This window comes from Cucurbita pepo, chromosome 15 (assembly GCF_057944985.1).
Source record: "Cucurbita pepo subsp. pepo isolate OVF chromosome 15, ASM5794498v1, whole genome shotgun sequence".
NCBI lineage: Eukaryota > Viridiplantae > Streptophyta > Magnoliopsida > Cucurbitales > Cucurbitaceae > Cucurbita > Cucurbita pepo.
The window spans coordinates 2,419,259-2,441,503 of NC_141812.1; the positions used below are offsets into that span (position 1 = coordinate 2,419,259).

General features: G+C 34.2%; 5 protein-coding genes across 5 annotated transcripts; 2 read left to right on the plus strand and 3 right to left on the minus strand.

Annotated features, from left to right (window-relative positions):
- Nucleotides 1-1,660: 1,660 nt before the first annotated feature.
- LOC147789165 (NAC domain-containing protein 30-like) lies at nucleotides 1,661-2,316 on the minus strand. Its single transcript, XM_087118239.1, has 2 exons — nucleotides 1,949-2,316; nucleotides 1,661-1,856 (listed from the first exon to the last, which is right to left on the minus strand). The coding sequence occupies exons 1-2, from the start codon at nucleotides 2,314-2,316 to the stop codon at nucleotides 1,661-1,663; spliced, it is 564 nt and encodes a 187-aa protein (XP_086974365.1).
- Nucleotides 2,317-4,921: 2,605 nt separating this feature from the next.
- Nucleotides 4,922-8,047, plus strand: LOC111776322 (isoflavone reductase homolog). Its single transcript, XM_023655747.2, has 4 exons — nucleotides 4,922-5,257; nucleotides 6,598-6,838; nucleotides 7,520-7,723; nucleotides 7,807-8,047. The coding sequence occupies exons 1-4, from the start codon at nucleotides 4,937-4,939 to the stop codon at nucleotides 7,965-7,967; spliced, it is 927 nt and encodes a 308-aa protein (XP_023511515.2). The 5' UTR covers nucleotides 4,922-4,936; the 3' UTR covers nucleotides 7,968-8,047.
- A 1,255-nt stretch (nucleotides 8,048-9,302) lies between these two features.
- On the plus strand, nucleotides 9,303-10,561 carry LOC147789166 (uncharacterized). Its single transcript, XM_087118240.1, has 4 exons — nucleotides 9,303-9,628; nucleotides 9,764-9,900; nucleotides 9,994-10,173; nucleotides 10,323-10,561. Exons 1-4 carry the CDS (start codon nucleotides 9,303-9,305, stop codon nucleotides 10,559-10,561), a joined length of 882 nt encoding a protein of 293 aa, XP_086974366.1.
- Nucleotides 10,562-14,750: 4,189 nt separating this feature from the next.
- LOC111776337 (NAC domain-containing protein 30-like) lies at nucleotides 14,751-15,397 on the minus strand. The gene is made up of 2 exons (XM_023655767.2): nucleotides 15,030-15,397; nucleotides 14,751-14,937 (listed from the first exon to the last, which is right to left on the minus strand). The coding sequence occupies exons 1-2, from the start codon at nucleotides 15,395-15,397 to the stop codon at nucleotides 14,751-14,753; spliced, it is 555 nt and encodes a 184-aa protein (XP_023511535.2).
- A 3,989-nt stretch (nucleotides 15,398-19,386) lies between these two features.
- LOC111776338 (NAC domain-containing protein 30-like) lies at nucleotides 19,387-20,102 on the minus strand. Its single transcript, XM_023655769.2, has 2 exons — nucleotides 19,675-20,102; nucleotides 19,387-19,582 (listed from the first exon to the last, which is right to left on the minus strand). Exons 1-2 carry the CDS (start codon nucleotides 20,100-20,102, stop codon nucleotides 19,387-19,389), a joined length of 624 nt encoding a protein of 207 aa, XP_023511537.2.
- Nucleotides 20,103-22,245: the final 2,143 nt, after the last annotated feature.

Below are 22,245 nucleotides of genomic sequence, written 5' to 3' on the forward strand. Positions count from 1 at the left end.
TCTTTTTGCTTTTATCTTTGAAGTGAAGAGAAGACTACTTGTTTTTGTTCTAATCTTTGCTTTGATTCTTTGTTGTTTATAAATTTAGGTTAGATTTCGAGCCTTAAACTTTAGTTTTGTGTTTACGATTTTGTGTCTAGTAAGTTTCTGAGCTCGAGATCTTGATTTGTTCGATGGTTAAAAAGGCCACCGCTAGTAGATATTGTTCTCTTTGGACTTTCCCTTAGGGCTTTAAAACGCGTCTTTCAGAGTTACATAATGGAATCGGTGCTCATCTAGACACTGTCCTCTTTGGGCTTTCCCTTCCGGACTTCCCTTTAAGGTTTTTGGGCTTTCCCTTATGGGTTTCCCCATTACGAGTTTGCTAGTGAAAAGTTTCCACACTCTTATAAAAGGTGTTTTGTTCCCTAACAAATGTGAGATTGTGTCTCGAAGGAATGTTGGATTCTCACAATATTTTAAGTTTTATTCATAACAGGTTATTTATAGGTTCTTAGACCAGATCGGGTTCTCGGTCCAACCATTCCCTTGTCTCTTAGGCTCACTAGCTAATTCCCAACAACCTTAGGTGCTAGGTGTTACAATCGCACTTTTCTTGGCAGCGGACTTTTGCGATTGTGCCCCTCTCACTCCCAATACTGAGTGAATCAAGCCAATTTGGGTTTGTGGTGCTTACGGTTGGGCAACGTACGCTCAAGCCTCTTGCTCTGTTTTGAGAATAAGGTTTTAGAAAATGGGGTAGATAGATTTTTGAAAGAGAGTTTGAAGGAAAGGTTGGAAACAACTTTATATCGCTACAATCTAAAGGCAACACAACGACTTAAATAACATATAACTTTATGGATAGAGAGAATTTGACAGCTAGTCGCATCCCCCTATAATACATTTTGAGGCGATTCATGTCTGACAGGCCTAGATGTGATTTCACTAAACGGTCATACAAAATTTAGGTGGGAGAAGTTGACGGCTGATCGGATCCCCCTGTAGTACATTCTGGGGCATTTCATGTCTACTAAGCATAGACATGATTCTGCCGAAACGTCATACACTTGAAAAATACAATAAGGAAATTATACCTCATGAACGCAGTAAAAGGAAAGCGATAAAGTTATACAAGGCAAGAGTTTTAGCATGTAACGAGTATGCGGCCATGAGCAACACACCTTGAACAAACATGACTGTGACACTAGGTCAGACTTCACAAATAATGAGATATATATATTTTTTTATTATATTTAATATATAAAATGTAATTTCCTAAACTTAGAAAAGTAATGATAATCAGCGGAATATGCATAAATTTATTAAAATTAAAACACGTATTATATTATAAATTATATAATATTGTAAAATATTTAATATTCAAAATTTATAATAATAATTAAGATTAAAATAAATATTTAATCATTTAAAAATTTTAAGCTTTCAAAAGTTGTTAATATTTTTTAAACTAATTAAAAAAAAAAATTATATCTATCCTAAATATTATATAATATTAGATAAATAACTAGAATCTCATAAAATTAAAATTAAATATTTATAAGTTACGATACATCACTAAAATTGCTTAAATCGTCTTAAATGTTATTACTGTGTAGGTTGTAATGCAGAATCGTATCTTTGACCGTCTCTTATTGCATGACTTCCATTATGAAAGAATTTAGGTGTCGTCATTTTTTCTTGCTAAGTTACTGCTCTTCACGATCTTTTTGTAATTTTCTTCAAGTCTTTCATTCTTTTTGAATCGGCATAAAACATAATCTGAATCTACCGCTTGTTGTATCGAATCTTGATGTAAGCTATATTCATGCATAATCCATTCCCCATGATGCTCGGGCAACTGAACATTCTCGTACCTAAAATGTATCCAATGACTTAAATGTTCCAAGGACACAAACATAAGGTTAAAGATTCTAACAAAAATTGAAATCAAAATGACAGAACGAACCTAAAGCGTTTGCAATAGCCGATTATTGTTTTATCGGTTTTTGTAGCAAAAATTGGACTGGCCGAGTTCTCGCCACTCCATGTACCGTTGGCCAAGCCGACCTTACGGTTGATATGCGCTGACAAACATCCAGAGTTACTGGTTGACCTCTTGAGTTTGGTGAAGAAATAGAGATCTTCGCCGTCGATGCCTCCGAACCGTAGCCAGATTTCCCATGGCTCCATTTCTCCATAAAGATCACAGTCCAAGACTGCACGTTTGAAATATGGTTGGCCATGAATCTTCCAATGCAAATACTGAAGAAGTTGTGGATCGGTAGGCCTGAATCTCACTCTCACGGGCAAGAGAGAGCGATCATGAGAACCCATTAGTATTTGAGAAAGACTCTGTGAATATATTTGTTAATAGTCTTGGAATGAGAATTTATAGGTTTGTACGTGGTTATTTGATTGTAATAAAAATCTTATTAAAATATTTTAAAACGTAAAAAAATAATTATAAAAAAATAATTATTAAAATATTTTAAAATGTTATAATATCCCAAAAAATATATATATATATATATATCTGAAAAGTATCATTTTTAAACTTTCAAAATGGTTATAAAAAAATACATTTATTACGGATGTGGTTAATATTTTCCTACTTTTAAAAGAATTTAAAAAATACCTTTTAAATTTATTTTAAAAATACTTTTGAATTTTAATTTCTTCCTTTTTACCTTTTTATCAAACACTTTGCTTTTAGATGGTTGGATACTTTTTTTAGTGGGACAAAAAAAAAATAAAATAAAAAAATAAAAATAAAAATAAATAAATAAATAAATAAATGATCGTAAAGTCAAATATATTGAAAAAATGTGTAAAGTTTTTAAGGTATTGACTTGAATTCACCTACTTTTTTTTTTTTTAACATATTTTGAGATGAAATTAATAAAATAAAAAAAAACCTTAAAAACTTTTAAAATATATTTTTAAAAATTTAAGGATATTAATTTAAAAAAATATTTTAAAAATACCTGTTAATTTTTTTTTATTTAAAAAAAATAAATTATATATATATTTGAATTCTAATTTAAAATACCCTTTAAAAATGTTGTCATATATTTTACTTTATTTTATTCTTAGAAACATTTAAAAACAAAATTACAATCTTCACCCTAAAATATGATAATAATATTTTTTTTAAATTATGATTTATTCAAATTTTATTTTCTATTAAACTTTTTAAAATGAAATTTTTAATGCATAATTTTGATATATGTGAGTTTCGGGATCAGCAATAGCTAAGCATTATAGTCATCACAGTGGTTAGTGCAACTTGTAGCTCCACCAAATCGGAAGGATTTTCTAATTAAATATATTACAAGATGTTTTTCCATACTTTCCACCTTCCGTATGTTATTTTGAAAAAAACAGTTATGGAACTTCATCCGTTATCACCGGCCATTATTACAAGCTCAACAATATTTGACTGAGTGAAAATTTTCATCAGTTGGAGTAAAGTTTTTCAAGACTCCCGCTAATGCACTGTTCGAGAGTTGGCACAACTCAGTAAAACGAGTTAATTGTTGAGACTGATAATATAAAAATGACATATTTAGAGAGAATAACTTGTTTTATGTTCGGTAACGACTTAAATAAGATTCTCGCTCAAATTTTTTTTTTTTTATAGAAAATTTTAATTAATTTGTTTTATTTGAAGAATATTTTAAAGGGAGTGAAAATAGAAGGAAAAAAAAAAACAAAATAAATAAATAAATGTTTGTGTGGTTGTTGGGATAAGAAATAAGCAAAACTCAAGTGCAAGCCATCTCAATATTCCATTCCCACAATTAATGTATTAATATATATATATATATATATATCCATTATTATTATTATTATTATTATTTTAATTGTCGTTGTTTCTAGAGAATGTTAGGTGGCCAAATTAAATTAAAACTTAATAAATAAATAAATAAATATTAATTGCATTATTAATTGTGATATTTGTTTTTAGTCAAAGAAATTTGGTATTTGGAAAGGTTTTTTAAATTAATTATTCAAACATAATAAAATTAATTTCTTAACTAATAAATTTACCTATTCCTTTTTATATATTTATTTATTTTCTAATTTTTATCCATTTTTTTAAATTTTATATTTCAATCTTGTAGATAATTTTCTTTTTAATTTTTTATATATATTTATTTTTAAAATTAATGGGTAATTTATACTTTTGAATGTAATTAAAAATATAAAATATATCATAAGAAAAAAAAAAGACTGTACGACATCATTTATAAAAATTTAAATTTCAATATACATATTAGTTGGGGGTAATTTGGGGTTTTGGGTAAGGTCGGAGACAGGAATATAATCTATGTCCCTGACCCTGTTTATCAAATGACAAAAATCTCTACCTGCTCCCTATCACAATCGTACTTTTGATGGCAGCGGACTTGCGATTGTGCAGCACTCACTTTCCAACGACAAGTGAGCTAAGCCAATTCGTTCTTGCGTCGTCTATGGTCAAACGACGTATGCTCGAGCCTCTAGCCTCAGTTTTAAGAGAAGGTTTTAAAAAACGATGACAGAGAGATATTTTTTAAAGACACGTTATATAAACAAGCAAAAGAGAAATAACAACGACTCACAGTATATAACTTAGGGTAGGGAGAAGTTGACAACTAGTTGTATCTCTCTACAAGCATTTCATGTCTGACAGACCTAGACATGATATTTCTGAAACAAGAATATGAAAAGACATAAAGGGTTGGACTTGTCATGGGCATACGACCATGGACGACACGCCTTGGACGAGCATGACTGTGACACTCCCTTCCTCTCGGATAAAGTTTGTAGACTTAACAGCCGCCTAACTTGACCTAAACAGTGGAAGCAATTTTTAATTGCAAGTGAAGAGAGAGAGAGAGAGAGAGAGAGAGAGAGATATGAAGGGTATAAAGGGGAGAGAGTGAGTTTGATTGGAAGAGGTAAAGGAAAGATGAAGGTTCTTGTGGTGGGTGGGACTGGTTATTTGGGGAAGAGGATTGTAAAGGCCAGCCTTTTGGAGGGGCACCAGACGTATGTGGTTCAACGGCCTGAGATTGGTCTCGACATTGAGAAGCTTCAGCTCCTGCTCTCCTTTAAGAGACAGGGGGCGGTTCTCGTGCCCGCCTCTTTCTCGGACTTTCACAGCCTTGTCGACGCGGTGAAGCGTGTCGACGTCGTGATATCGGCCATGTCTGGCGTCCATTTCAGGTCACATAACCTTCTCCTCCAACTCAAGCTCGTTGAAGCCATTCGAGTTGCTGGTAATATCAAGGTTTTCTTTCTTACCCTCTGCTTTTCCTCGATGACCTGACTAATCTGGACTACCTGACTCAAACTATAAATGATTGGTTGGGTTGGGTTGAGTTAGACTTTTTTCGATATAGGCTGGGTTGGATTTTTGGAAAATAAAAAATTCGGTTTAGTTTGGGGGTGTATGTTTTTTGGTTGGATCAATTCGGCCAACCAAAAAATAGGGTTACTGCTAGATTCCACATCAATTGGAGAGAGAACGAAACATTTCTTATAAGGGTGGGGAAACTTCTCCCTAGTAGACCTCCTAGACGCGCTTTAAAATCGTGAGGCTGACGGCGATATGTAACGGGTTAAAGCGGACAATATCTGCTAACGATGGACTTCGGCTGTTCAAAATGGTTTAGAGCCATATACTAAGCAGTGTATCAGGGGGTCGCTCGTCCCAAAGGGTAGATTGTGAGATCCCACGTGGGTTACAGAGGAGAATAAAACATTCCTTATAAGGGTGTGGAAACTTCTCCCTAGTAGACCTCCTAGACGCGTTTTAAAATCATGAGGCTGACGGCGATATGTAACGGATTAAAGCAGACAATATCTGCTAACGATGGACTTCGGCGGTTAAAAGTGGTTTAGAGCCATATACTAAGCAGTGTATCAGGGGGTCGCTCGTCCCAAAGGGTAGATTGTGAGATCCCACGTGGGTTACAGAGGAGAATAAAACATTCCTTATAAGGGTGTGGAAACTTCTCCCTAGTAGACCTCCTAGACGCGTTTTAAAATCATGAGGCTGACGGCGATATGTAACGGATTAAAGCAGACAATATCTGCTAACGATGGACTTCGGCAGTTAAAAGTGGTTTAGAGCCATATACTAAGCAGTGTATCAGGGGGTCGCTCGTCCCAAAGGGTAGATTGTGAGATCCCACGTGGGTTAGAGAGGAGAATAAAACATTTCTTATAAGGGTGTGGAAACCTCAATCTAGTAGACAACATGTTCTAAAACCGTGAGGTTGAAGGTGGCATGTAACGGGCTAAAGTAGACAATATCTGCTAGCAGAAGTTTGGATTGTTAAAGTTACAACTCGATCCAAGTTTGTCCTAGATTTTAATAATGAGTTTTGATTTTTTGAGATTATGTTATAACATATATCGTAAATAATTAAAAATAATAATAACCCGACAAGTGAACCCAGTTCAACTGGTTGGGTTGTAAACTGTATTTGGATTGATCGGGACACCAATAAAATTTTCCGAGACTCCACGGCTTTATCTTTTAAGTTGATCGGTGATTTAACTAAAACAAGCCGACTAATTTATCGAGATTCTTGATACTAACAAGTTATATTCAAAATTATACAGAGATTCTTACCATCAGAGTACGGGATAGACCCAGCAAAAATGAAAGATGCACTCGAACCCGGAAGAGAAACATTTGATCAAAAAATGATAGTAAGAAAAGCAATAGAAGAAGCCAACATTCCTTTCACCTATGTCTCAGCCAACTGCTTTGCCGGTTACTTTGCCGGTAGCCTGTCTGAGATGCACACTCTTGTTCCTCCAACTCATCAAGTTACCCTTTATGGAGATGGCAACGTTAAAGGTAACCCACCACCAATTATATTTAATACTAAATCAATCATTCTCAACCAATACCCGACTTAACGTAACTCGAACGAACGTTACTTTTTTTATTTTTCAACATTAGGTGTCGGTGAGGTCGGTAGTCAAACTTTTAACCTTTTGGTCAATAACATATTTTTAAAAACTAACGTCGTTTAAATATAGAGACGTTCATTTAACTCACGAGGTCCATCATATATAAAGTAGAAAATCTCCGTTTAGATCGAGAGTAGGGAGGGAGTGGAGAGAGATTTTTCTCCATTTGCTAAATGGGTATTTCTCGTCTTCATTCCCACCCTAATCCCTACAAATTCCACGAGAGAATCTCGATTTCGATTTTCGTAAAAATAAGTGAAATTTTTTAAGTATAGAGACGTTCATTTTAACTTACAGGGTCCATCATGTATGAAGTGAAAAATCTCCGTTCAAATCAAGAATGAGAGAGACCAGAAAGAGATTTCTCTCTATTAGCTAAACGGGTATTTCCCGTCACCATTCCTACCCTGTCTACCTCGATCCCCACAAATTCCACGGGGAGAATTAGGGTTTCAATCTCCGTGAAAATAAGTGAGAAATATAAGAACGGAGATTAATCCCGTCTCCAATCCACTCCGTGGTCATCTTTATTTAAATATAAATAACTTCATGACAAAATTTACAGCGGTATACGTGGACGAAGATGACATTGCAACGTACGTCGTGAAGGCAGCAACCGACCCTCGAACTATGAATAAAACAGTGTATATTAGACCTCCACACAACATTCTCTCCCAAAGAGAAATGGTTGAGAAATGGGAAGAACTTTCTGGAAAGGTATTAGAAAAGAAGAGTATTTCTCCTCAAGACTTTCTTGCAAGGATGAAAGGTAAAGATTTATTTATTTATTTTATTTTATTTTTAAGAAAAATAAAAAATATATAATTTATTAAGAGAATAATATTGATGCAGATTTGGACTTGGGGCAGCGGGCTGGATTGGGACATTTTTATCACATATTCTTTGATGGTTGTATGACCAATTTTGAAGTACGAGAAGACGAAGAAGCTTCGAAGCTTTATCCCGAAGTGAACTATACTCGTATGGATGATTATCTCAAGATTTACTTATGAGCACTTTAATTATCAACTTTATAGGCTGCTACTGTATGCATGACGTGATTGATGTGTACGGAAAATATCCCTTTAAGATATTTTATAAAGGTGTCGTGAATGTATCATTAAAAATAAAAATTTTAAAACAACGTAGTCGTAAGTAACAAAGCGGAAGATAAATGACATAAATTTAACTAACCTAAGGATTATTAAACAGACATGAATGTGACTACTTTGACATTGGTTCCATGACCTTAATCGCGATGCTGTCATCTGTACATGGATCGTCTTACTTTTACCTGGAAAATAAGACTAACACATGACTTGAGTATTTTAAGAAATACTTGGTAAGTAATTCCACCGTTGGAGTAGGAAAATGCAAACACATGCAATATGGTGAGACCTATCATTTTAAAAACATCATGGCATGGCATGGCCTCAAGTAGCTTTCCGGTCCGGGTAAAAATGGATGTGCAATACTTCTCTACACGTTGCTCACGCATGCCAACATGGGCTCGCTACTCCTTGGGTCTGGCTCGTCAGACTAGCACTTGCTAATGAGCTGTTGAACACCATGGAGGGAAATGATTAGCATAACATCGTGACGAACATAAATGTCGTAAATAATAAGGTATGTGTCCGTACTAATCATAACAGAAAAGTATCCAGATACATATACACACAAGAATGTATGAGGTCCCCATAGCTTAAAATTCTTGAAATAAACTGATGATGCAAGTCAAACCTCCGTTCATCTATAACATAATGAGTCTATGAATAATGCATACATAATTTGTGGAAAGTCTTTTGTAAGATGCATAGTTTACATGACATATTTTATAGAGGGTTACGTATCATAGATTATCATAATCATAACATATTGTCATAACATGACGTGACATGGCATAGCATAGTACTACATGATATTGTTGGAATAAACTTAAATGCTCAAGGTTAGTTTTTGTTTTAAATAAACATAATGTCACCTGTAGTAAATTTATTAGGTTAGGAAAGTAAATTTGAAAAATTGGGTTGAAAGAAAAGGTCGAGAGTTTTTTTAGGGGAATGATGGTAGGGGTTTATGTCTCTCGCCCTATTATTAGGAATAGAAAAGGTATAAATACCTCATCCCTTCACTGTAAAAAACCAAGAGCATAGACCAAGACAAAAGAAAAACAATAAGTAGAATGCAATCGAAAAAAGTTTTTTCAGTATTATTTATCTCTGTCTCTCCTTCACAAGTATGCGAGTAGTACTTTCACAAAGCGGTATCGGAGTGTTCGATTGTTAGTGTGTGTGAGAGTTATTTCATGGATTAGTGAGTCTTATTTTAACAAATTGGTATAAGAGTCGATGGCGAATATGATGGGTCAAATGCCGCTACCGCGATTTACGAAGACGAACTACGAGAATTGGAGCATCCAAATGAAAGCTCTTCTCGGTTCTCAAGACGCATGGGAGGTGGTCAAAAAAGGTTTCAAAGAACCAAAGGATACCACGGGTTATACGGCAGCACAAAATAAGGTGTTAAAAGAATTACGACCAAAGAATAAGGCGGCATTATACATGTTGTTTCGAGCCGTTGACGAGTCGGGCTATGAGAAGATTGTCAGGGCAAGTACTTCAAAAGAAGCGTGGGACACTTTAGAAAAGGTGTTCAAAGGAACTGACCGAGTCAAGTAAGTGCGTCTCCAAACTCTTCGTGGCGAGTTGGAGAGCATGAAGATGAAGGAGTCAGAAAATGTATTTGACTACAATACGCGTGTACAGACTGTGGTAAACCAACTCAATCGAAACGGAGAAATGTTACCCAGGACATGGATTGTGGAGAAGATCTTGAGGTCATTAACCAACAACTTCGAGAAGGTTGTATGTGCTATAGAAGAGTTAAAGGATTTGGAGATGTTCACGATCGATGAGCTCGCCAGTTCTCTCGAGGCACACGAGCAACGTAAGAAGAAGAAGGAGGAAACACTCGATCAAGCACTTCAAACCAAGGCATCAATAAAAGATGAAAAGGTACTCTACTCTTAAAATTTTCAAGGTAGAAGTCGTGGAAGTCGCGAAAATGGTCGAAGTGGTCAAGGCAGCAATAACGAAGGATACTATAAGGAGAAGAGACAGTCGAGCAAAGCAAATTGGCATGGAAGAGGACGTAGTCAAGGATATTATTCCAACATTCAGTGCTATAAATGTCAAAAATATGGTCACTATGCGAATGATTGTAACTCTGAAAAATGTTACAATTGTGGCAGAGTGGGGCATTTTGCAAGAGATTGTCGAGCCGAGAAAAAGGTGGAAGAAACGATCAACCTAGCTTTGGATGACACAACAAACGAAGACATTCTCTTGATGGTTACAATTGTGGCATAGTGGGGCATTTCGCAAGAGATTGTCGAGCCGAGAAAAAGGTGGAAGAAACAATCAACCTAGCTTTGGATGACACAACAAACGAAGACATTCTCTTGATGGCTCAAAATGAAGAGCTGCAAACAAAAGAACACGGCGGCGCGAAAGACAATGGAAGTAGTCGTGAGGCGGTGGAAATTATTGGAAATAAGGTGATTTGGCAAAATCACGATATTGGAGACGAGAAAACCAAAGAAGGATGAACAATCGGATAACAGAGAGCTTGAGCTCGAAGAGTGAGAGCTCCAATGGCATGAAAAGCAATTTGAGGAAGAAAGAAGAAAGATGATGAGAATGGAAGAGAAAATGGGAGAAGAAAAGAAAGATTGAAAGTGTAATGGTCAAGATCTACCGCTAGCAGATATTGTCCTACTTGGGCTTTCCCTTTCGGGCTTCCTCTCAAGACTTTAAAACGCGTCTACGAGGGGAAGGTTTCCACACCCTTATAAATGGTGGTTTGTTCTCCTCCCCAACCAATGTGGGACATCACAATCCACCCCCCTTCGGGGCTCAGCGTCCTTGCTGAAACTCTTTCCTTCCTCCAATCGATGTGGGACCGCCCCCAAATCTACCCCGCTTTGGGCCTAGCGTCCTTACTGGCACACTGTCTCGCGTCTACCCCCCTTCGTGGAACAACGAGAAGGCTGACACATCGTCTGGTGTCTGACTCTGATACCATTTGTAACGGCCAAGATCTACCGCTAGCATATATTGTCCTTTTGGGCTTTCCCTTTCGGGCTTCCCCTCAAGGCTTTAAAACGCGTCTGCTAGGGAAAGGTTTCCACACCCTTATAAATAGTGGTTTGTTCTCCTCTCCAACCAATGTGGGATATCACATAAAGGTTAGAGAAGGGAGTGGCTGAGCTGAGTGAGAGTTCTCTCTATCTCAAACAGAAGAAGGAAGAGAATGGAAAGTTAATCTCTAAGCTTGTGAAAAATTGAAGAAGGTATGGAGAAAGACAATGGCTTGTTAATGGAGATTGATGCTCTAGTGGAAGAGCTAGTGAGGGTGGAGAAAGATTTAGAGATGCTAACTCAATAGAGAGACTCACTCGACGTGAACCTGAATCGGGTCCAACAGGAGGCAGTGAATTTACAACACACGATTGATGGAGGAAGAAAAAATGGAAGTGGAAAATGTCGTTGTGGACTTGTGAAGGGAATTTAGTAAACTAAAAGAAGCTATGACGTTTGAGTCGAGCGTGGCTGAAAACAGGAGAAATGAGGAGTTGGTGTCTCAAATGGGCTGTTCTCGAGAAGCTCCAAATGAAGTCTCGTCAGAAAAGGACGAGCTTAGTTTGCTGCTCGAGGACAAGGAGAAGAAATTGACGAAACCATGACTGAGCTTGAGAAAGCGAAAACGACGCATATGGAATCGTTGAATATAGCATTTAAGTTTATGGGGGAGTTTTGTTGGAATAAACTTAAATGCTGAAGGTTAGTTTTTGTTTTAAATAAACTTAATGTCAACTTTAGTAAATTTATTACGTTAGGAAAGTAAATTTGAAAAAGATAGTTGAAAGAAAAGGCCTAGAGTTTTTTTTAGTGGACGATGGTAGGGGTTTACGAGAGTTTCTCTCACCATAGAAAAGGTATAAATACCTACTCCATTTCAGTAAAGTAAGAGCAATAGCAAGAGAAAAGAAAAACAAGAAGTATAGTGTAATAGGAAAATGTTTTTTTAGTATTCTTTGTCTCCTTGTCTCAACATCTCCTTCACAAGTACGCGAGTAGTACTTTCACAAAGCAGTATCGGAGCGTTCGATTGTTAGTGTGTGTAAGAGTTATTTCACATATTATTGAGTCTTATTTTAACCGATATAACATGGGATGGTAAAACTTAGTATAGTATGGCATAACATGACATAGCATAATACAAAATAGCATAATAATCATGACATGTGTTGGGGCCATATGGCACGAATCATCGTTCATAATAAAATTTAACCAACCAAGTCAATAGTAGAGCCACTTCATCATCGTACATAATAAAATTTATCCAACCAAGCCAACAATAGAGCCACTTGCTTTGTTGGCCTGAACCAAAATCACTAAGTAATCCTAAACCTTGTTCGAAATGGCTCCTTAAAGTCCAATTCCACCTATGTAAACTCACGTCATCAAGTCAGAGCGTGATATATAATTTAATTCATCAAACAATGTCAACTAATTCAACATTTAACCATAATGTAACCTAAATTTATTATAACAAGGTCATATTGACTTCAATTGCTCCCAAAAGCATAAAAAACAGCAACAAGTCCAAAAACTTTAAATAAATCCAAGCCAAGCCAAATATGTCGACTAAGCCGAATTGGAGTCGTCGAGCAATGCCGAAGTTAGGAGAAAGGCGCGGGTCGAAGCCATGTCCATCAAAGTCGTGCTAAAGTTAGGAGAAAGGTGCAGGTCACACTAGCGACCGGGTCGAGTATGCAGAGCAGACACGAGGATCATAACCGAGTTGAGGCAGGTGGGGAACAGGGTTATGGAGTGACGTGCGGATCAGGTTGACGAGTAGAGATGGACTCTTGATGGGTTTTTGGCCAAAGGTCATGGGTCACGTGTACGAGCTGGATTGGGACGTTTTGTGGATTAGGCTGCGACAAGTTTGGGTTGCAAGCGGGTGCACTTAAGTTTCTAATAGATTCCGAATCTGGGTCTAGTCGACCCAAAACTGACATGTGCGTTCCTTTCGTGTTTTCTCTCTATATTCATGCACCCTCCTGTCCATTCTTAGTCTCTCTTTCGACGACGACTAACACGTCCTCCGTTCACCATTAACTCCAATGAGTCTTCACATATGCTTTTACTAGAGTCTGCATCTTTACTCAATAATAATTTATAAAAACTTGTCATTGTCATACTGAACTGAAGTACTAACTATACCTCTCAGATATCTCAAGAGCAAATTCATAGATTCAATGTGCCCACGGATGTATCTCAAAAAATTCCCATACCCAAAATCTATTTGGGTGCACTCAAATATTTCATCTCATCATCCATAGCTTACTCTTGTAAGGCCTCATCGAACAACTTTAGTTACCCTTCATCAGTCAGCAACATATGGTGCATGGTGTAATGAAGGTGAGTATCTAGGATATGATCACCCCAATTGGTAGGGGTGTACATTCAACTCGACAACCCAACAACCCGGACCAACCCAACTCGAACTATAAGAGTTGGGTTGGGTTGGATTAGCATTTCGGGTAGGGTTAGGTTCATTTTTCTAAACCCGAACTGAATCGATTCGGTTTCTGATTTGTGGATAAAACCTTTGGGTTGACCCGAACCAAATAAAAATATATAAATTATATTAAGAATCTTTCCGTATTAATAAAATTGCCATAGTGGTACCTCAACCGCTCTAAGGGCACCCACATCCGAGTATATTATTTTGTTATTTTTAATTTCTTATTTTGTTTAGTTTAGGGCTCTCTCGCCTTGTCAACATCACACATATTGCAATTAAAATATTTCATAGTATTTTTATTTTTGTTATATACAACATCTTTAACTAATCATTTTTATTGTTTATTTAAATGGATGATATCTATCGTTATATTTTTCTTATTTTAACCTATTATCAATTTTATGACAATGTTGAATTATGTTAATATGTTACATTTTCGTTTGTTGTTTTTTTTATTGATTTTTTGTATGTGAATAATTATAATTTGATTTGTGTTTGTTTGTGAACTTTTAATATATTTTATTTAAAATTGTATCCGAATAATTATAAATGGTGGATAAATAAAACTTAAGGAAAAAAAAAAATTGAGACAACCGAACTCGAAAATAGAGGATTGGGTTGGGTTACCAATCTAACCAACCGAACTTTTGCATTGGTAAAAAAAATCTCTCAACCCAATCCAATCCAGACCATGTACACCCGTACCAATTGGTTCATATATTAATTTTAATCCAACCCGCAAGGAAGGTGTAAAAAAATAATGCAAAGTTTAAATTTAAAAAACAAAATAAATAAGACCTCTTTTTTAGGATGGCGTTGGAATGACTTCACAAATAATGAAAGATATATATTTTTTTATTATATTTAATATATAAAATGTAATTCCTAAATTTTGAAAAGTAACAATAATGGGTGGAATATGCATAAATTTATTAAAATTCAAACATGTATTATATTATTGTAAACTATTTAATATACAAAATTTATAATAAGAATTAAGATTAAAATAAATATTTAATCATTAAATAATAATAACATAAAAGGAGGTAAATAACTAGAATCTCATAAAATTAAAAATTAAAAATTTATCAGTCAAATCTATCTGATCATCTTAAGTGTTATTACTGAGTAAGTTGTAATGCAGAATCATATCTTTGATCGTCTCTTATTGCACGACTTCCACTACGAAAGAATTCAGGTGGTCATTCTTCTCTTGCTAAGTTGCTGCTCCTCGAGATCTTTTGTAATTTTCTTTTAAGTCTTTCGTTCTTTTTGAATCGGCATAAAACATAATCTGAATCTACCGCTTGTTGTATCGAATCTTGATGTAAGCTATATTCATGCATAATCCATTCCCCATGATGCTCGGGCAACTGGACATTCTCGTACCTAAAATGTATTCAATGACTTAAATGTTCCAAGGACACAAACATAAGGTTAAACATTCTAACAAAAATTGAAATCAAAATGGCAGAACGAACCTAAAGCGTTTGCAATAGCCGATTATTGTTTTATCAGTTTTGGTAGCAAAAATTGGACTGGCCGAGTTCTCGCCACTCCATGTACCGTTGGCCAAGCCGACCTTACGGTTGATATGCGCCGACAAACGTCCAGAGTTATTGGTTGACCTCTTGAGTTTGGTGAAGAAATAGAGATCTTCGCCGTCGATGCCTCCGAACCGTAGCCAGATTTCCCATGGCTCCATTTCTCCATAAAGATCACAGTCCAAGACTGCACGTTTGAAATATGGTTGGCCATGAATCTTCCAATGCAAATACTGAAGAAGTTGTGGATCGGTAGGCCTGAATCTCACTCCCACGGGCAAGAGAGAGCGATCATGAGAACCCATTAGTATTTGAGAAAGACTCCGTAAATGTATTTCTCGTGAATGTATTTCTTGATATTCTTGGAATGAGGTTTTATAGGTTTATATGTGGTTATTTGACGGTAATAAAAATCTAATTAAAATATTTTAAAACCTAAAAAAATAATTGTAAAATATCAAAAAGAATATTTTGAATTATTTAATTGTAATAGAAATCTGATTAAAATATTTTAAAACGTAAAAAAGATAATTGTAAAATAAAAATATATATATAATATATTTTATGGTTATTTGATTTAATAAAAATCTAATTCAAAATATAAAAAAATATTTGTAAAATATGAAAAAGAATATTTTGTATTAAGTTTCATTAATCGTTAAAATTAATGAACAAATAAGGTTTTAATTATGGGCTAAATTAATAAAAAAAAATTGAATTTTACCTTTTACCAAACAAAATTTCAAAAAAGTAACCTTTTAAAATTTTAAAAATGGTTATAAAAATACTTATAATAGATATTATTAATATTTTGTTTTAAAATAAAATTTTGATTTAAAAATTACCATTTTTATTTTATTTTATTTTATTTTTATCAAACCTTTGCTTTTAAATGATCGAATACTTTTTTTAGTGGACCAAAAAAAAAAAAAATAAATAAATAATTGCAAAGTCAAATATATTGAAAATGAGTAATGTTATTATGATATAGACTGAATTCACCATAAAATATTCTTTGACGGTTGTATGACTAATTTTGAAGTAGGAGAAGGAGAAGAAGCTTCGAAGCTTTATCCCGAAATGAACTATACTCGTACGGATGATTATCTCAAGATTTATTTATGAGCACTTTCACGATCAACTTTATATTATTATATGCATGACGGGATTAATGCATATGAACAACATCCATTTAAGATATTTTATAAAGGTAACGTGAATTTATCGTTAAAAACGAAATCTTAAAACATAGTAGTTGTAAGTAATAATGCGGAAGATAAATGATATAAATTAAATAATGACATGAACTAACCTAAGAACTATTAAACAGACATGTATGTAACTACTCTAACATTGGTTCCTTGACTTTAATCGCGATGCTGTCATTCGTACATGGATCGTCTTACCTTTACTTGTTGTAAGAAATAATCAGTAAGTAACTCCACTCTTGGGGTAGGGAAATGCAAGCACATGCAATATGGTGAGACCTGTCATTTTAAAGACATCATGGCATGGCATGGTCTCAAGTAGCTTTCCGGTTCGGGCAACACAGGCTAATAGATAAGAGAGTGTCGGTGCGTAGGATGGGCAGTTGAATAGGGAGAGAAAGAAAGACTTTTTTCTCCTCTACACATGGCTCACGCATGCCAACATGGGCCCACCAGGTGGACTTGCTACCCCTGGGTCTGGCTCGTCGGGCTAGCACTTGTTTATGGGCTGCCGAACACCATGAAGGGAAATGACCCGCTTAACATCATGAAGAACATAAATGTCGTAAATCATAAGAAACACGCGTTTGTACTAATCATAACGGGAAAGTATCCTAATGCATATGACACACAAGAGTGCATGAGGTTCCCATAGGTTAAAATCATGAAAATTAACTAATGATCCAAGTCAAACCCTCATTCTTCTATAACATAATGAGTATGTGAATTGTGCATACATAACTTATGGAGGTTTACTTATCATAGATTATCATAATCATAACATATTACCATAACATGGCATAACATAGTACTACTGAACATAACATGAGATAGTACAACTTAGCATAACATGACATAACATAATACAAAACAGTAATCAGGATAAGTGTTGGGCCATTCGGCACACATCATCATACATAATAAAATTTATGCAACCAAGCCAACCGTAGAGCCACTTACTTGGTTGGCCCGAATAGAATTTAGTAAGTAATCCTAAAGCTGGTTAAAAACCGCTCCTTAAAGTCCAATTCCACCTTTGTAAACCCACATCATTGAGTCAGGACCTAGATATACAATTTAATTCAACTAAACGTGTCAACTAGTTCAACTTTTAGCCAAATTTTAACATAAGATGACAAATACTAGGTCATACTGACTTCAATTGCTCCCAAAAACGTCAAAAACAGTTTGAAAATGTCCAAAATGTTAGGAAAAAGTCCAAAAAACATAAAATAAATCCAAACCGAGCCAAATGTATCGACTAAGTCGAATTGGAGCTGTCGAGCAATGCCGAAGTTAGGGGAAAGGCGTGGGTCGAAGCCATGTCGCTCAAAGTCATGCTAAAGTTAGGAGAAAGGTGCAAGTCACACTAGCGACTGGGTCGGGTATGCAGAGCAGACACGAGGATCATAAGCGAGTTGAGGCATGTGGGGATCAAGGTTATGGAGTGACGTGCCGATCGGGTCGACGAGTAGAGATGGATTCTGGATGGGTTTTGGGCCAAAGGTCATGGGTCACGTGTATGAGCTGGACAAGGACGTTTTGAGGATTAGGCTTCGACAAGTTTGGGTTGCAAGCGGGTGCACTTAAGTTTCTAACGGATTCCGAATCTCGTTTTAGTCGACCTGAAACTGATCTGCGCGTTCTTTTCATGTTTTCTCTCTATATCCATGCACCCTCCTGTCTGTTCTTAGTCTCTCTTTTGACAACGACTAACACGTCCTCTGTTCACCATTAGCTCCGATGGGTCTTCACGTGTGCTTTTACTAGAGTTTACATCTCCATTCAATCAGAATTTATAAAAACGTTGTAGAACTAGTTTATCATTGTCATAATGAAGTGAAGTATTAGCTATAGTTCTCTCAAAAGCCAATTCATAGATTCAATGTGCTTGTGGATGTATCTCAAAATATTCTCATCCCAAAAATCTATTTCGGTGCACTCAAATATTTCATCTCATCATCCATAGCTTACTCTTACGTGTAAGGCCTCATCAAACAACTTTAGTTACCCCTCATCAGTGAGAAACAAATGGTGTATGGTGTAACGAAGGTGCGTATCTAGGATATGATCACCCCAATTGGTTGGGGGTGTACATTCAACTTGACAATCCGACAACCCGGATAGACCCAACCCGAACTATAAGGGTTGGGTTGGGTTGGATTAACATTTCGGGTAGAGTTTGGTTCATTTTTCTGAACTCGAATTGAATCGGTTCGGTTTCGAGTTCGTGGATCAAACCTTCGGGTTGACCCGAGCCAATTAAAAATATATAAATTATATTAAAAATCCGTATTAATAAGTTTGCCAGAGTGGTACCTTGGCCTCTCAAAGGATACCCATGCTCGAGTATATTATTTTATTATTTTTAATTTCTTATTTTGTTTTGTTTAGGGCTCTCTACCTTTATGAAGATCACACGTATTGTAATTTAAATATTTTATAGTATTTTTATTTTTATTACATACAACATCTCTAACTAATCATTTTAATTGTTTATTTAATTTGATGATCTATCCCTATCTTTTTTTCTTATTTTAACCAATTCTCAATAAATATCGGATTTAGCTGTAATATTAAATTACGTTAATATGTTACCATTTTCGTTTGTTGTTTTTTATTAATTTTTTTTATGTGAATAATTATAAATCGATTTGTGTTTGTTTGTGAACTTTTAATATATTTTATCTATGATTGTATCCGAATAATTATAAAGGGTGGATAAATAAAACTTAAAAAAAAATTGATAACTAGACAATACAACCTGAACCTAGCCCGAAAATAGAGAGCTTTAATTAAATTTATTATATTTTTTCTTAAATTCGTCAAAGGCAAATATGGAAGTTAAAAAAATTAAGAGAGATTTTAGGCTTTTCAAATGAAAGCACAAAGTCTGTTAATTATTTTTAACTGATTAAAAAAAATTATTAAGTAAATAACTAGAATCTCATAAAATTAAAAATTAAAAATTAAAAATTTACGATTCAAATTTGTCCCATCATCTTAAATGTTAATACGGTGTAGGTTGTAAAATAGAATTATATCTTTAATCGTCTTTTATTGCATGACTTCTACCGTAAAAGAATTCAGGTGGTTATTCTTCTCTTGCTAAGTTGCTGCTCCTCGAGATTTTTTTGTAATTTTCTTTTAAGTCTTTCATTCTTTTTGAATCGGCATAAAACATAATTTGAATCTACAACTTGTTGTATCGAATCTTGATGCAAACTATATTCATGCATAATCCATTCGCCATGATGCTTGGGCAACTGGACATTCTCGTACCTAAAATGTATTCAATAACTTAAATGTTCCAAGGACACAAACATAAGGTTAAAGATTCTAACAAAAATTGAAATCAAAATGACAGAACGAACCTAAAGCGTTTGCAATAGCCGATTATTGTTTTATCGGTTTTGGTAGCAAAAATTGGACTGGCCGAGTTCTCGCCACTCCATGTACTGTTGGCCAAGCCGACCTTGCGGTTGATATGCGCCGACAAACGTCCAGAGTTATTGGTGGACCTCTTGAGTTTGGTGAAGAAATAGAGATCTTCGCCGTCGGTGCCTCCAAAACGTAGCCAGATTTCCCATGGCTCTATTTCTCCATAAAGATCAGAGTCCAAGACTGCACGTTTGAAATATGGTTGGCCGTGAATCTTCCAATATAGATATTGAAGAAGCTGTTGATCAGTAGGTCTGAATCTCACTCCCACAGGCAAGAGAGGGCGATCATCAGTAGGTCTGAATCTCACTCCCACAGGCAAGAGAGGGCGATCATAGAGAGGGCGATCATGAGAATCCATTAGTATTTAAGAAAGACACTATGAATGTATTTCTGGTAAATGTATTTCTTGATATTCTTGGAATGAGGGTTTATAGGGTTTGTATGTGATTATTTGATGGTAATAAAAATCTGACTAAAATATTTTAAAACGTAAAAAGATAATTGTAAAATATCAAAAAGAATATTCTTTTTAATAGAAATTTAATTAAAATATTTTAAAATATAAAAAGATAATGGTAAAATATTAAAAAAAATTATGATTATTTGATTGTAATAGAAATCTGATTAAAATATTTTAATAAAATATTTTAAAACGTAAAAAGATAATAATAAAATATTATAAAAAATATTTTATGATTATTTGATTGTAATAAAAATCTGATTAAAAAATTTAAAACGAAAAAAGAATAATTGTAAAATATCAAAAAGAAAAAAGAAAATTGTATTAACTTTTTATTAATAGTTAAAATTAATCAACAAATTAGGTTTTAAATTATTGGCTAAATTAATAAAAATGTAATCGAAGATGATTAATAATATCTTTAAACTAAAAAAAAAAATTAGTTTTAAATGATAAATATTATTAATTTTTGTTTTAAAAATAGAAACTTGAATTTAAAAATTACCCTTTTTATTTATTTATTTATTTTATCCAATACTTTGCTTTTAAATGATTGGATACTTTTTTTAGTGGACAAAAAAAAATTGCAAAGTCAAATATATTGAAATATCAGTAAGGTTGTTAAGATATAGACTTGAATTCACCTACCTTATTTTATTTATTTTTTTAATATATTTGAGATGAAATTAATAAAAAAAAATGACATATTTTGACAGTAATTATGTAGGTCTCGCAGATCCTCGTGTATAACTCAACTTCGTTAGGGGTTACGTATTGAATATTTTTAATATTCAAATTTTTTCAAAATTTTATTTTTTAAGTAATGACAAGAACGTACAAGACAAATGACAGGACTCACACTAATTAAGTTAAAATGTCAGTATCGATATGCTTCACATTTGTTTTATATATGTGACGTTTTAACTGAAATTAGGTTTTAAATTTACTTAATTAATTTATAATTAACTTATTTTATGTTCGATAATGATTTAAATAAGATTTTCGCTCAATTTATTTTTTTTTTTAAAGAAAATTTTAATTAATTTGTTTCATTGGAAGAATATTTTAAAAAGAGTGAAAATAGAGAAAAATAAATAAATAAATAAATAATGTTTGTGTAGTTGTTGGGATGAATAAAGAAATAAGCAAAACTCAAGTGCAAGCCATCTCAATATTCCATTCCCAAAATTAATGTATTAAAATATATATATATATATATATATATATATATATATATATATATCCATTATTATTATTATTATTATTATTATTATTATTATTTTCAATAGTTGTTATTTGTAGAGAATGTTAGGTGACCAAACTAAATTAAAATTTAATAACTAAATAAATAAGGATTAATTTCATTATTAGTTATGATATTTGTTTTTGGTCAAAGAAATTTGGTATTTGAAAAGGTTTCTAAAATTAATTATTCAAATATAATAAGATTAGGTAATTAATTTACCTATTCCTTTTTATATATTTATTTTTTTCTATTTTTTATTTATTTTTTAAAATTTTATATACTAACATCTATTTCAATCTTGGTAGATAAATTTTTTAATTTTTATATATTTTTTAAAACATATTTATTATTTATATATATATATATATGTTGGGGTAGCACACGAATTTAGATAAGGTCGACGGGATATAATATTTATTTATTGTCCCATTTAGCTAATGGAGAAAAATCTCTCTAGCTCCCTCCCTTATAAACAATGTTTCGTTTTCTTCTCCAACCGATGTGAGACCCCACAATCCACTCTCCTTCAGGGCCCAACGTGCTTATTGGCACATCATCTCGTGTCCACCCCTTTCAGGGCTCAGGGACCCTACAATCCACTCCCCTTCGAAGCCCAATGTCCTTATTGGCACATCATCTCGTGTCCACCCCTTTCAGGGCTTAGGGACCCCACAATCCACTCCCCTTCGGAGCTCAATGTCCTTATTGGCACATCATCTCGTGTCCACCCCTTTCAGGGCTCAGCCTCCTCGCTGGCACATCGCCCGATGTCTGGCGTTGATACCATTTGGGGTT

Coding starts and splice junctions, on each gene's coding strand:
- LOC147789165 (XM_087118239.1), bottom strand. CDS start 2,316: ATGGGTTCTCATGATCGCTCTCTCTTGCCCGTGAGAGTGAGATTCAGG. Junction 1,857..1,948: donor GGCTATTGCAAACGCTTTAG/GTTCGTTCTGTC, acceptor GATACATTTTAG/GTACGAGAATGTTCAGTTGC.
- LOC111776338 (XM_023655769.2), bottom strand. CDS start 20,102: ATGGATTCTCATGATCGCCCTCTCTATGATCGCCCTCTCTTGCCTGTG. Junction 19,583..19,674: donor GGCTATTGCAAACGCTTTAG/GTTCGTTCTGTC, acceptor AATACATTTTAG/GTACGAGAATGTCCAGTTGC.
- LOC147789166 (XM_087118240.1), top strand. CDS start 9,303: ATGGCGAATATGATGGGTCAAATGCCGCTACCGCGATTTACGAAGACG. Junction 9,629..9,763: donor AAAGGAACTGACCGAGTCAA/GTAAGTGCGTCT, acceptor AATGTTACCCAG/GACATGGATTGTGGAGAAGA. Junction 9,901..9,993: donor TCTCGAGGCACACGAGCAAC/GTAAGAAGAAGA, acceptor AAAATTTTCAAG/GTAGAAGTCGTGGAAGTCGC.
- LOC111776337 (XM_023655767.2), bottom strand. CDS start 15,397: ATGGGTTCTCATGATCGCTCTCTCTTGCCCGTGGGAGTGAGATTCAGG. Junction 14,938..15,029: donor GGCTATTGCAAACGCTTTAG/GTTCGTTCTGCC, acceptor AATACATTTTAG/GTACGAGAATGTCCAGTTGC.
- LOC111776322 (XM_023655747.2), top strand. CDS start 4,937: ATGAAGGTTCTTGTGGTGGGTGGGACTGGTTATTTGGGGAAGAGGATT. Junction 5,258..6,597: donor GAGTTGCTGGTAATATCAAG/GTTTTCTTTCTT, acceptor AAAATTATACAG/AGATTCTTACCATCAGAGTA. Junction 7,724..7,806: donor CTTTCTTGCAAGGATGAAAG/GTAAAGATTTAT, acceptor ATATTGATGCAG/ATTTGGACTTGGGGCAGCGG.